Source organism: Anopheles merus, chromosome 2R, assembly GCF_017562075.2.
Source record: "Anopheles merus strain MAF chromosome 2R, AmerM5.1, whole genome shotgun sequence".
In the NCBI taxonomy this organism is placed as follows: domain Eukaryota; kingdom Metazoa; phylum Arthropoda; class Insecta; order Diptera; family Culicidae; genus Anopheles; species Anopheles merus.
In genome coordinates this window covers 31997289-32009052 of record NC_054082.1, presented here as the reverse complement: position 1 = coordinate 32009052, position 11764 = coordinate 31997289, and the positions used below count along the sequence as shown (strand labels likewise).

General features: G+C 49.3%; 2 protein-coding genes across 2 annotated transcripts; one reads left to right on the top strand and one right to left on the bottom strand.

The window, feature by feature from the left end:
- Positions 1-4300: 4300 nt before the first annotated feature.
- LOC121588412 (golgin subfamily A member 1) lies at positions 4301-10114 on the top strand. The gene is made up of 7 exons (XM_041906292.1): positions 4301-6326; positions 6418-6516; positions 7304-7467; positions 7680-7829; positions 7936-8026; positions 8101-8439; positions 8522-10114. Exons 1-7 carry the CDS (start codon positions 5391-5393, stop codon positions 8666-8668), a joined length of 1926 nt encoding a protein of 641 aa, XP_041762226.1. The 5' UTR covers positions 4301-5390; the 3' UTR covers positions 8669-10114.
- On the bottom strand, positions 9929-11189 carry LOC121588413 (pancreatic triacylglycerol lipase-like). The gene is made up of 2 exons (XM_041906293.1): positions 11069-11189; positions 9929-10998 (listed from the first exon to the last, which is right to left on the bottom strand). The coding sequence occupies exons 1-2, from the start codon at positions 11118-11120 to the stop codon at positions 10028-10030; spliced, it is 1023 nt and encodes a 340-aa protein (XP_041762227.1). The 5' UTR covers positions 11121-11189; the 3' UTR covers positions 9929-10027.
- Positions 11190-11764: the final 575 nt, after the last annotated feature.

The window sequence follows — 11764 nt, the reverse complement described above, 5'->3', positions numbered from 1 at the left end:
GTTTTATCAAAATCTCCTCATTTGCCAGGGCGATGAATTCATCAGAAAGCTGGCAACGGCCAACAACAACAACATCGATAACAAAAAACCACCCAGATGATCCTTTCAGTGAGAACCACTTCATCTGCCCATTAAGGTCTTCCCATCAACATCCGCATCAACAGCACGGCAAGCCACACGGGCTAAGCACGAAAAACTTGCACGAAAAACAAAAACCTTAACCCGACCCGGGTCCGCACTGGACTGCTGCTGCTGCTGCTGCTGCTGCTCCTGCCAAAGTCCAAAGAAAAGGAAAGCGATGCGAAGGACGAACAAACACGGCCACACACACACACACACACACACACACACACAAGCCACACGCGCAAACAAACAGAAAACCCCGTAGCAGCAGCAGCAGCACCTTAAATCTTCGCCAAACTTCACCAAGTCTACTCGCACCGCCGACCGCAAATGTGAAGCGATTCGAAACGGAAACTGCAACTAACCGAAGGCAAAACTTCAAACCCAAAAAACTTCCCACCGGGGTAACAACAACAACAACAACAAGCGAAATGGTACGCCCGCCAGCTTCCGGGACGTGTTCTTTTGAGCAGCCCCTCCCCCGAGATACGTAGTGCCTCGTCTCCTCGACGGCACACTGCACATGGGAGTAAATTTAAGAATTGTTTGAAATCCCCCCCCCCTCCCCCCGCCAAAATGAGTAATCGTTTTTGTGCTCTTCGTTGGCTGGGATGGTTGCAACAAGAACAGCAAAATGGTAAGGAAAAAACAAGCCCAAAACAAGGGCGCACCCTCGCTTCCCACCAGCCAGAGGGCCAGAGGGGGTTCAAATAATGAAGCAATCAGCGAACGCAAAACCGTCCTCTCCCCCCTTCCGTTGGGCGATGGTCATGGCAAATGCATCGATAGAAAGGTTTGCGAAACCAAAAGGGAGGGAGCAGTGGGAATAAAAGCAACAAAAAACATGGCTTACCAAATGGGAAAAGATCTCCAAATGAACTTTTTTTTCTTTTTCGAGACAGCACCACTACAGCACACACACACACACACAAAAGAAAGTGAAAAGAACCTTCCAGTCTCTCTAAACAAAGCGAGGCGTGAAAAAGCTGACTAAAAGCCGAGTAATTAGCGGTTTTTCGGGCCGGAATAATAGACACAATATTTACACGCCTCAAGTGCCGTCTTCGGTCCGGTTCCGGTCGTAGCAGTGCCAATGTTGGTTCGCCTTTATTGTTTCCCATCCTTGCTCCTTTGCACTCACCTAGACTGTGGTGGTTGGAGCAGTTGGGACTGATCCTTGACAACTTGATGACAACGGTTTCGGATTTGACCATGCCATCGTGCGCATCGTTTCCTTAGCGACGCCTCTGTGCGCTTAAGTAGCGCGGTCCTCTCCATGGGCTACTTAGAGTGGTGCTTCAGTAGTTGCGGCGCTTTTGTCCCGTGCCGCGCCTTCTCTCTCTCTCTCTCTCTCTCTCTCTCTCTCTCTCTCTCTCTCTCTCTCTCTCTCTCTCTCTCTCTCTCTCTTCGCGTTGTCGGTTGTGTTTATGTTAAATTTAATTACGTATTTATTAACTTGTTCGGCGTTGGCGTTCGTTGTTGCGTGGTGAGAGTGTATCCTTACTGGGTGGTACGGGCCAGCATGACAACCGACGGGCTACCAGTCAGTAAACAAACTCGTGTACGAAAGCGTCTTCCCACGGTCCACTTTTCCCACAGCGATTAGAATTGCAAAGTGATTGTTTTTATTCGATTCCCCATCGGCAGTCATTGCACGCACCTGCGCTTACTCTTCCAGCTTCCCTGCAGGATGAACACGCTTGCCTTGCGTCGGTCTTGCGCGCAAGCTTGCGGTGTTATACGTACCAGTACCGTCTGGCTACAAACTCGTAACATTGGTGTTTTTTTTTTTTTGTTTTGTTTTTTTGTTCCCCTCCCACCGTTGGTGTCCTGACTTTAGCGCTGCAAGTGATCAACAGCCGCAAGCGAAAACTTCCACCCCGCCACTGGTGCCGCCGCACGGAACCGTTTATCGCGCATCGGACGATTGGAAAACGGTTTGGGAATTGAAATTGGGCAACAGTGACGCGCTTCTCTTTTTTCTGCCTTACCTCACCCCCCCCCAATGCAAGCACGAAACCAGCGCCAAGCAGCATAATAATCCTTCGCAGCAGTTGGGACGCGGAGCTTTATAAAAAATGTAAATAAATACACACAGCCGGCGTTTATGTCTCGTTTTGGATAACAGACCATGGCCACGGCGGGGCGGGTATCGGGCGGCTGCTGGAGGTGGTTTATTGAAAGCGCATAATTGACTCAATGGGATTCTGTACATTTTTTTTCTCTATAGGGCCTCCACATGGATTCCGTGAACGCAGAAGGGGTAATCGGTTATTATGGAAGCTTTTTGGGTTTAATGCGTACAGGACGTCTGGGAAGCGAATGCTTTTAAAATGTACATCCGGTTGCCTGCTTCTTCTGATGGTTTGTGGGTTGTAAGTTCGCCTACCGAAAATAAATGCTAGCAATCGATTCAATATGCACTTCATGGTATGGTTCAATAATTTATTCATAACAAAATATCTCAGTGTAAAAATATCAAATAAAAAAGGTAAAAATATTCCTTTGCTTGGTTCCTTTCTACTTGCAGTGTGATATTAACATCGCACTCAAAATCTTGATGCTACATCTTGATGGGAAGCTACGACCTATACACCATGGGATAGTAAGATGATTAATCTGATCTTCTTGCTGGCGCATCCATCGATTCCTGCTTTGTATTTTCTGATGTAGTTGCAGTACAGCAGAACATCTGGGGCGGATTAACCACGGCCTAACATGTGCGCATGAATTTGACGGTAGTCAAGTTGATAGACATTTTTTGTGTAGCTATCTAGTGTCTAGTAATGCTTTCAAACTTCAGGTTTGGTCAAGAACCTCTGTTAAACTTATAGTTTTTCAAACTTTTAGTTTTTATCAATACAAATTCTACTATTTATTAATCGATTGGTTTCAAGTGAACTGTTAATATAGCTATTAAATTTGATAATTTTTATACATATGACTTATTTATCATTTCCCTTGGAAATCGATTAAACGGCAACCGTTCGGTCCCGAGCTGCCCGGATAATCGACGTTCTATGTAAGATGTAAGAAACATTACAGGTTTTCCCACGATTTATTGGTTGGCTCCCATAAATTTTTGGTTGATTCCCATTTTTTTTGTGCGTTCCGACGATTTTTTGGCCGTTTCTTCAAATTTTTTGGTTCAATTGTATTGATATCCAATCGGACGATACCAATAAATTATGGGAACGAACTAAAAATCTATGGGATACGATGAATAAATCGTGAAACGAGCCCAACAAATTATGAGAACTGACTAAAAAATCGTGAGAAACCCTGTATTTCTCATATCGTGTCTTTGGTGTTATACAGAGAGTTACAACTCTGGAAGGAAGAGATAGAGGAACAGAAAAATCGTGGTGCAAGGAGATGTGGTCTTCGAAAGCCTATCATGTTGTTTTTATGTATGTATTTTGTAAAGCTATAGGTTTTTTTTACAATTTTCAATTTATATTAATCCCTTCACAGTTTTACACAAACGCAGAATTAAGAAGACTTGCTGGAATATATGATTTAACTTGCACGTTATTAATCTTCTTCCTCTTCTTTTGGCACTACAACCGCTGCCGGTCAAGGCCTGCCTGTACCCACTAGCAGTGGCGGATCTAACGGTAGGCGGACTAGGCGGTCGCCTGGGGCCCCGCCGATTTTGGGGCCTCGTAGATAGCCGTTCTAAAGTATGCCGTATGGACAGAGTACTAGCGATAAGGGTCCCCGGAAGGATGGACGTTGGGGCCCCGATGCAGGCAATCTTTTCAATCCCCCCCCCCCCCCCCCCACCGTTAGCAAGTTTACTGTTCAATCTCCCAACAGCCAGCCAACGTTCGGGCCTCGCGACAGACGTACGCTGAGCAATTTGCACATCCTTGCAGATTTGCAAACCATTTTAAGCCTTCTTTAACTGAAATTTCCGTTTGGAATTTCAAATCGAGCTAGTCCGTGAAACCTTTCATGAAGTATTTCACGTTTGAATATTTTCTCCGACAACCCCGTAATATTCCGACAATGAAGAAGTTTTCAACACTTGACGTTTTGGAGATTGGGCTAGCACGGCAGCTACCAAACAAAAACTATAACCATTGTTTCATTCTTTAAAGGCCAAATTCCTCATGTATTCAGCCGTTTGTAGAGTGGCCGCATTAAAGATCTAGCTCACAATAAAGTCGTGTATTTTGCAGTCCTAATTTTGTCATCGTTACTGTCACCGCTGCTGTGTCAAGAAAGCAAGCAATGATCTAACCTCTCCTTACTGTACCGCCGATTTCCAAATATTATGGAAAATGTAGTGTTTTTGTCCTTTTTGCGACGGTCACAAGTTCGGCACTCGGGCACGGGCTGGTGGGGGTTGCATTTTCGGTGGGTGGCGTGTTGGCCAGAAGTTCAATTGTGAAGTGTGAACCCCGTTTCGTGACCATTGCACAACCACAGCAAGAACGAGGGGCCATCGCCTCCAGAACGTACGCGTTTTGTGATAACACAGTCTAGTCCAGAAGAGAGGAAAAAATAGAAGTCTGCATCCCGTGTACCACCACCCCTCACCACTGAACCACTACTGAAAATTGCTGTTTCACCAAGCCGCGAAAGAAATAAAGCGAAACGGCGACAAATGGATTCCAGTTTCCCACCACCGTTGTGCCATTAGTTTGCGAAAACCCGTGGAAAACGTTGCGACTGATAAGAAAGAACCCGTACAGGCTGGCAGCAGTAGTGTTGTTGTACGTGGTGGAGCGAATATCGGACCAGCGAAGCGCGGCAACCCTTCCCACCCTTCCCAGGCGCGCAAGGCACACCACAGGTGCATAGTGCCGAACGGGTAGAAGAAACAACCTTCAGCTCAAAGCGAAGGTGCCGATTAAAATAGTAACAACATTCATACAGGGCCTGTTTGTGCCTCACACCCCCGACGGGTGGAGAAAAAGGGTCGGTGCGGGCTTATCACCAGCCCTCCCCCGGCACACCCCATTTACAATCGGGTCGATTGTATACGGTGAAGCGTAAAGCAAAACTTTAAATTATTCCCATTCGCTGGCCTGTGTCGCCGACTGTACACCACAAGAGCCAGCCAGCAGTCACCCAGCGCGACAATGCAGTGCCAGTGAAACGACGAACACGATCGCGTATAGTGTCGTAACATCCCACCTTACCCCGCGTAGCTGTGTGTAAACCGCCATCGCTGGAAGCCGCCTGATAGGCAGACCAAGGCAAGGCAAGACAAGGCAAGTGTAAAGAGGCAAGCGCGCAACGTCCGTCGCGGTCACACCATGTTTGCCTCGCTCAAGAACAAAATCCGCGAAGAAACTGGCAACGATGTGGCGCCGCTGTCCGTGTCGCGCACGAGACGCAGCCGGCCCGAATCGCTCACCAGCGCCAGCTCGATCGACGAGCTGAGCGTGCTCGAGCAGAAGGAGGCCGAGCTGAACGCAACCCGGCTGGAGCTGCAGGAGCTTACCGGTCACCTGAGTAGCTTCCGGGAGCAGGCCCGCCTGCTCGAGGAGGAAGCTGGCCGCCTGAAGCAGTCCAACAGTGCGCTGGAGGAGAAGCTGCAGGCGACCCAGCTGCAGCGGGAGCTGCAGCGCGAAGAGCAGGACAAGATACAGAACTGCCAGCAGCAGGAAATATCGAAGCTCAAGAGCATGCTGCTGTTCCGCGAGCAGGAAGCGATCGATCGGATAGCGCACCAGAAGAACGCCGAACAGCAGGCGGAAAGCCTGCGGCAGGAGGTGAACCGGCTGCGGGAGCTGGAACCGATGCTGGAAAACGCCCAGGACGAGCTGGAAAGCTTGCGCCACTCGTCGCAGTGCGAGCGGAACAGCCTGACGTCGAAGCTGGCCGCGATGGAGGAGGCCAACCGGCATCTGAAAAGCCGCGTCCAGGTGCTGGAGGATACGCGCGTCTCGCTCGGCCCGAGCAGCGGCGGCAGCGCGGACGAGAAGGTGCAGTGCTTGCTGCAGGAGCGCGACCTGCTCGAGCAGCGGCTCGAGGCGGCCCATCTGCACCTGTCCGACATCAAGACGAGCTGGAGCATCCAGAACATGACGCTCGAGACGCAGGTAAGCCGGCTGTCGCGCCAGGTCGCGGAAGAAACCACCGAGAAGCGGAACGCGCTCAAGGCGAAGGACGAGCTGACCGAGAAGCTGAAGCAGCTGGAGTTCGAGTTCGAGAAGCTGCGCTCGGAAATAACGCAACGCGACAATAAGGTACGCGCGTTGGCAGGGCACACGGCCTTTGGTTGCTTGATGTGTCTGATGTATCATCTCATCGTCTTACATTTGCCTCCTGTCCTTCCAGATCAAACTGATGAACGAAGAGATCGATGAGCTGCATTCCGCCCTCCGGGAGGCACGTGAGCAGCACGAAGAAGAGGTCACGTTCATGAGCAGCAAAGTAGTAAGTAGCTCGAGCGTGGGCGCAAAGTCGCAACCAGCCACTTCCGCCAAACGCGCATCCTTCAGATGAGTGGGAGGTCACTCTCCGGGAAAGTGTACCCTTGAGTTAGGCCCTCGGGTACCACGCGCCCCCTGAGATATCCCATTCCATTGCTTCGGTTGCGCGTTTCGGTTTTAGTAGCTTATCAGTCAAGTGGGGCAATGTTAGAATGCGCGATAAGCACCGAGCTAAACCGTGACCAAACGAAAAGCACCAAAAACAACTGAACCGAATTTGTATCGGAGGTTGCAGCGCACCTCCGTCGGCACACACGTCGGGTGCTCTACTTCATTCCCATAACTTATAGCGATTAAAGTTCCTTAGGATTCGATCCTCCTCCCCCACACCCTGCGCTACACGGGATAGCGTTCGCCTTATTTTAAACACTCCTTAACAATAAAGTACAATGTGACGCCAGCGTATGTTTTTGTTATGATTTATTTATTGGTTCACGCTTCTTCAAACCCGCACACGTTTTGCAGCATTAGAAGTGTGCTCTTGACAGCGAACGCTTTTCTCTTATCGCTGTGTGCTTATCGTGTGTGTGCGTGTGTGTGTGTGTGCGTGTGCTTGAATATCGAACCCATTTCTCAACCTCAGCTCGGGGATAACAGCATGACGTACCTTAAAATGCACCGTAAAGCTTTGGTATCAAATTTATGCCATGAAAGGTGCTTCAACTTATCGATCTAAAACATTTTCGTACTTAATTCATTCGTTTCCCTATTTTCTCCCCTCCTCCTAATAGGAACAACTACAAAGCGAATGCTCCGACCTGCGTACGAACCTGGCCGACTCGGAGCAGCGACTGTTGGAGTGCTTGGAGAGTGCGGACCGCTCCACCGGTGCTTATCAGGGCCAGGTGGCCGAGCTCGAGAACACCGTGCGCGAGTTAAACCGTCAACTGGCCGGGTGAGCAAACCATTTTGGGCAGTTTTTGACACAATTATTATCATTTTGTCATACCTTCTTATCATTACGAAGTTTATGAGCATAGTCGGTCCCTTTTTGTTTGCCTATTCAAAATGAGCGTTGGCTTCCCGGCGTGTATTCGTTGATGACTTTCCCTCAGTTTGCGTGTTATTGAAGGTGTGCCTAAAATGATAAATCATTTCTCTTCGCAGCGAAACGCAGGAAAAACTGGCAGTGCTGATGAAGAATGCGGAAATGTCGCAGCAGGAAGAAATTTTACGCCAAGAGCTGCGCCACGAAAAAGATGAATCGATCGAGCTGCATGACCGCGCGATGATGCTACAGCACGAACTGGACAAGCGGTAAATATCGCTTCCGGGCACTGACCCGCGAGCAAATGTTGTTCCTCCATCATCATCATCATCAATAACATTATTTTTATGCCCACTGCCGGCACCTCTCCCGCAGCCTAAACACCGTCAATGAGCTTAGAAAGCAGGTCGATGAACTCATGACTACGAATCTCAATCTGAATGCCGATCTTGTGGACAAGAACAAGGTTCGTACACGTGCACATCGATTAAATTCGCATGCGCGGCTTGCTCACAACCATGTCTTGCTTACTGCTTTCAGATCATCAAAACACTGAACCAGCGGCTGGTAGACATGAAAAAAACGCTGCAGGAAGAGCTGAAGGGTCAGCAGAACGGTAACAACAACAACAATAATAATAATAATAATAATAATGCAATAGTGAGCTACATTGCTGGCAGCCAGTCGGCAACGGCACCACCGGCCCACGATCGATCGCTGGAACGATCGAAAAGCTTCGAGGGCAAGGCGCTGGCGAAGGAGAACGGAACGCTGAAGCAAAACGGTACCAACGGTGGTGGCAGCGGCCCGGTAGTGATGGATGAAGTGAACTTCCGCTATCTTAAGCATGTGATAATCAAATTTCTTACTAGTCGAGAGGTTAGTAAAGCGCAGTATCCGTCGCGAGAGGATGCAAACTTGGTCGCCCAGTCTTCGTTAACGTGCTTTCCGTCCTCCGTAGGTTGAAGCGAGACACTTGATAAAAGCCGTTTCGACGCTGCTGCAGCTCAGCTACGAGGAGGAGAAGCTGCTGCAGGACACACTGAACTGGAAGATGAGCTGGTTCGGCGGCAGCCGGCCGGGACAGGTTACGCTACCCACCAGCTAAAGCTCTGCCGCCCGCTACCCCGTGCGCAGGTGCACGTGCGGCAATACGTTCACGCAGATGCTTCACGCAATGCAGCCTCCATGCAGCATATCTCCTATATACAATTTGCACTTACTTATCGGAATCTTCCAAGCGACAATTCAGCAGCAGCATCGGAAACTCAACCAACCAACCAAAGCGTAATCTCTAGAAAGCGTGTGTGTGTGTGTGTCTGTGAGGAGTGTATTAGGACGGGATAGTGCAAAGCGACGATACATAATCAAAGGGCTAAGGCAATTTATGCGCCAGACATTAAGTGAACGATTTCCTATGAGTTTAAAGTGAATGCACAACAAACGATGCTTAATCCTCGTACAGAAAACGATCTCCACACATTTGATTCGATGGATGGGGCAGCTGTGCGGCTGTATTTCCATCATTAATATTACGTACATTTGTTGAATGCATTTTTATTGCATTAATTATGCCAGCAAACATTCCTGTGGTTGAAACAACACCGCGTACGAGCGAGTGAACGCTTGTTGAAAGATTATACATAGATTCCTTATATGTTTACAGGGTTTACCAGGGGTTCTCATAGTTGTCGGACACTTCCTTGACTCTTTCCAATTGGAAGTGAACTTAATGTGCTAGAAATTGGACTCTGGCACGCTTTTTGGCCAGGCTGCTTGGAAATTAAAAGATTTGTCCAACAATGGTGCTGTAGAGTCCAATTCGCATAACAATAAGGAAATTTCCTATTGGAAAGAGTCAATAAAGTGTCCCACAACTATGAGAACTCCTGGAAAACCTTTATATATGCCCCTAGTATGTGATTTGCTTCCTTTTTTACCCCAATAAGTATTTACAATGCCATAGTATTATAAAGCGGCAGCAGCTTTCTCGTGTGATTTTATGAGTGATTTTTATTATTTTTGTTGGCCAGTTTTTTGTTTGCCTATATACATATATATTAGCTTTTATATATATTTTTATACATTATTATATACAGCTTGTTTTATTACCCGGAAGCGAGGTGCAGACAAGTTGCACACGAAGGTATTCGCTAGTCCTGGCACCATGCAGCGATTGTTGAACGATAGAAAATGTGCAAAAAATTTGCGCTAAAGGAGAAAGGGGATACGTTTGTCCGTGGTCTATCGAAAGGAGCGTTTTGATTGAGGAAGGCTTCATACAGGTTCATTGTTCATGTGTGTCTCCCACACAGCCATTATTCATGTTTATACGAATTCCAGTAAACCAATAAAAGCGCTAGGTAAATTAAAGCAAATCTCCCGCCCAATATGGGCAGCTTGTAACGTGTATTTATCAGCAAAGCCGTGTAGTTAGCGTCCTTTCGCATTCACCATCCCCACCACTTTATCCCCGTGCAAACGGTGACGCAGCGTTCGTCTGCAGATAGTAAACGCCCTGCACACCGCGCCCAAAGTTGGACGGCTGGCCGCCCATGTTAGCGTCCGGTCCGGACGAGGTACAGCTGCCCGACAGTATCTGTCCATGGTCGGCGCAGCGCATCGCACGGAACGGCGTGCCGGCGCGAACCGATTCGGCGTAGAACGTTGGCGCACGATCGTGAGCACAGCTGCCCCCGATGTCCGTACCGCAGCCCGGCTGCGTGCGGCCACCGTTCGGGTAGAAGTTGGCCTGGCCGAGCGGCGTATTGATACCGTTCAGGCCGGCATTCGTCATGATGGTTTCCACGTACCGGCCATCCGCCGGCGACACGGCATCGGCCTGTCCGAACGCAAACAGCGGCCCGGCCGGATCCAGCGCAATGATCGTGTTGATGCGCCCGTTCTGTGCCTTGCCGGCGTTAGCGGCCGCGTGCGCACCCAGACTGTAGCCGATGATGTAGATGTTGTCCGGGTTGGCGCCGGCAGTCGCGATCAGCTGATCGATCAGCAGCGAGACGGTGTTGCCCACCGGTCCGACCAAGCTGCGGGACGCGATGTAGTTCGGATTGATCGCACCCACGCCCCAGTCGACGGTGATCACGTTAAAGTCGCCCCGCTGGAAGAACGCATCCCGGATCAGCGGGTTCATGAAGTGCGATCCGTCGTTGTTCCAGCCGTGAATGGTGAAGCGCGTCGGGTGGGCCGGATTGAAGTTCGAGCCGGTAATGGAGGCGGCATTGTTGAGCTGCAGAATCTGCGGTTGCGTCGGATTGGCCCGCGTGAACAGACGGAAAATCATGTCCTGCTGGGGCACGAACCGTGGTGCGGCGGTGCCGGCGTCCGTTTCCGGCAGATCGTATGGGTTGGTGTTGACGAGATGCAGCCTACCGTTGCCATCTGGAACCAGGTGCCAGTTGCGATCGTCAATGGCAGTGGCTGGACGTGGGTGAGTTAAAGTTTACGTCATTCAATGTCAATGGAACATTGTTAAGCCTATCAAGCTTACCACTGGCAATCAGTCCCACCACAAGTAGGGAAACTACGGCGCACAGCTGCATGGTACGGTCGGCTGAAACTCGGGACTCGGTCAAGATGCGAACTGAAAATCACACCACGGCCCAAATGACCTTCCTCTTTTATAGACCAAAAAACGACCGCACAACACACCCCCAAAAGTTCTGGGTTTATCCAGATGATTAAATTATCGCACCCTGCTTATCACGAGCCACCCCACCAACTTTATCCCGGCTAGATGGCAAGTGTATCTGAATGATCAGTTAATCACATCACGTTGATGGTTAAGGTAAAAGTCCAATAGTAGCGTCACGCCGTCGCTAGATTAACCAGTTCACTGGCAAATTCAAACCTATCATGCCGCACGTCAATGCCGCTTGCCGGGGGGGGGGGGGGGAATGGTACGGACAGCGTACAGCGTGCTCTGAGCACGTGGACCAGTATCTGTGGCACGATAGGGGTGCTGGAACGCAATGGGTTGAACCATGAACGGATCAGATGTTGCACGTTAATCTTGCAAGCTCAACAGCCCGCGGCGTTCCATTTGAACGGAAACGCTAACAGTTGTTTTATTATTATCCGCCTGAATGTATGCAATTTACGCATCGCAAACTGTGCTAAATCTGTACTAAAACGGTTGCAAACTTGGTTTTTTAAGGGTAAGTAAATTAGCAGTGTTAATTAAAAC

Coding starts and splice junctions, on each gene's coding strand:
- LOC121588412 (XM_041906292.1), top strand. CDS start 5,391: ATGTTTGCCTCGCTCAAGAACAAAATCCGCGAAGAAACTGGCAACGAT. Junction 7,468..7,679: donor TTAAACCGTCAACTGGCCGG/GTGAGCAAACCA, acceptor TTCTCTTCGCAG/CGAAACGCAGGAAAAACTGG. Junction 7,830..7,935: donor CAGCACGAACTGGACAAGCG/GTAAATATCGCT, acceptor CCTCTCCCGCAG/CCTAAACACCGTCAATGAGC.
- LOC121588413 (XM_041906293.1), bottom strand. CDS start 11,120: ATGCAGCTGTGCGCCGTAGTTTCCCTACTTGTGGTGGGACTGATTGCC. Junction 10,999..11,068: donor GGTGGGACTGATTGCCAGTG/GTAAGCTTGATA, acceptor ACCCACGTCCAG/CCACTGCCATTGACGATCGC.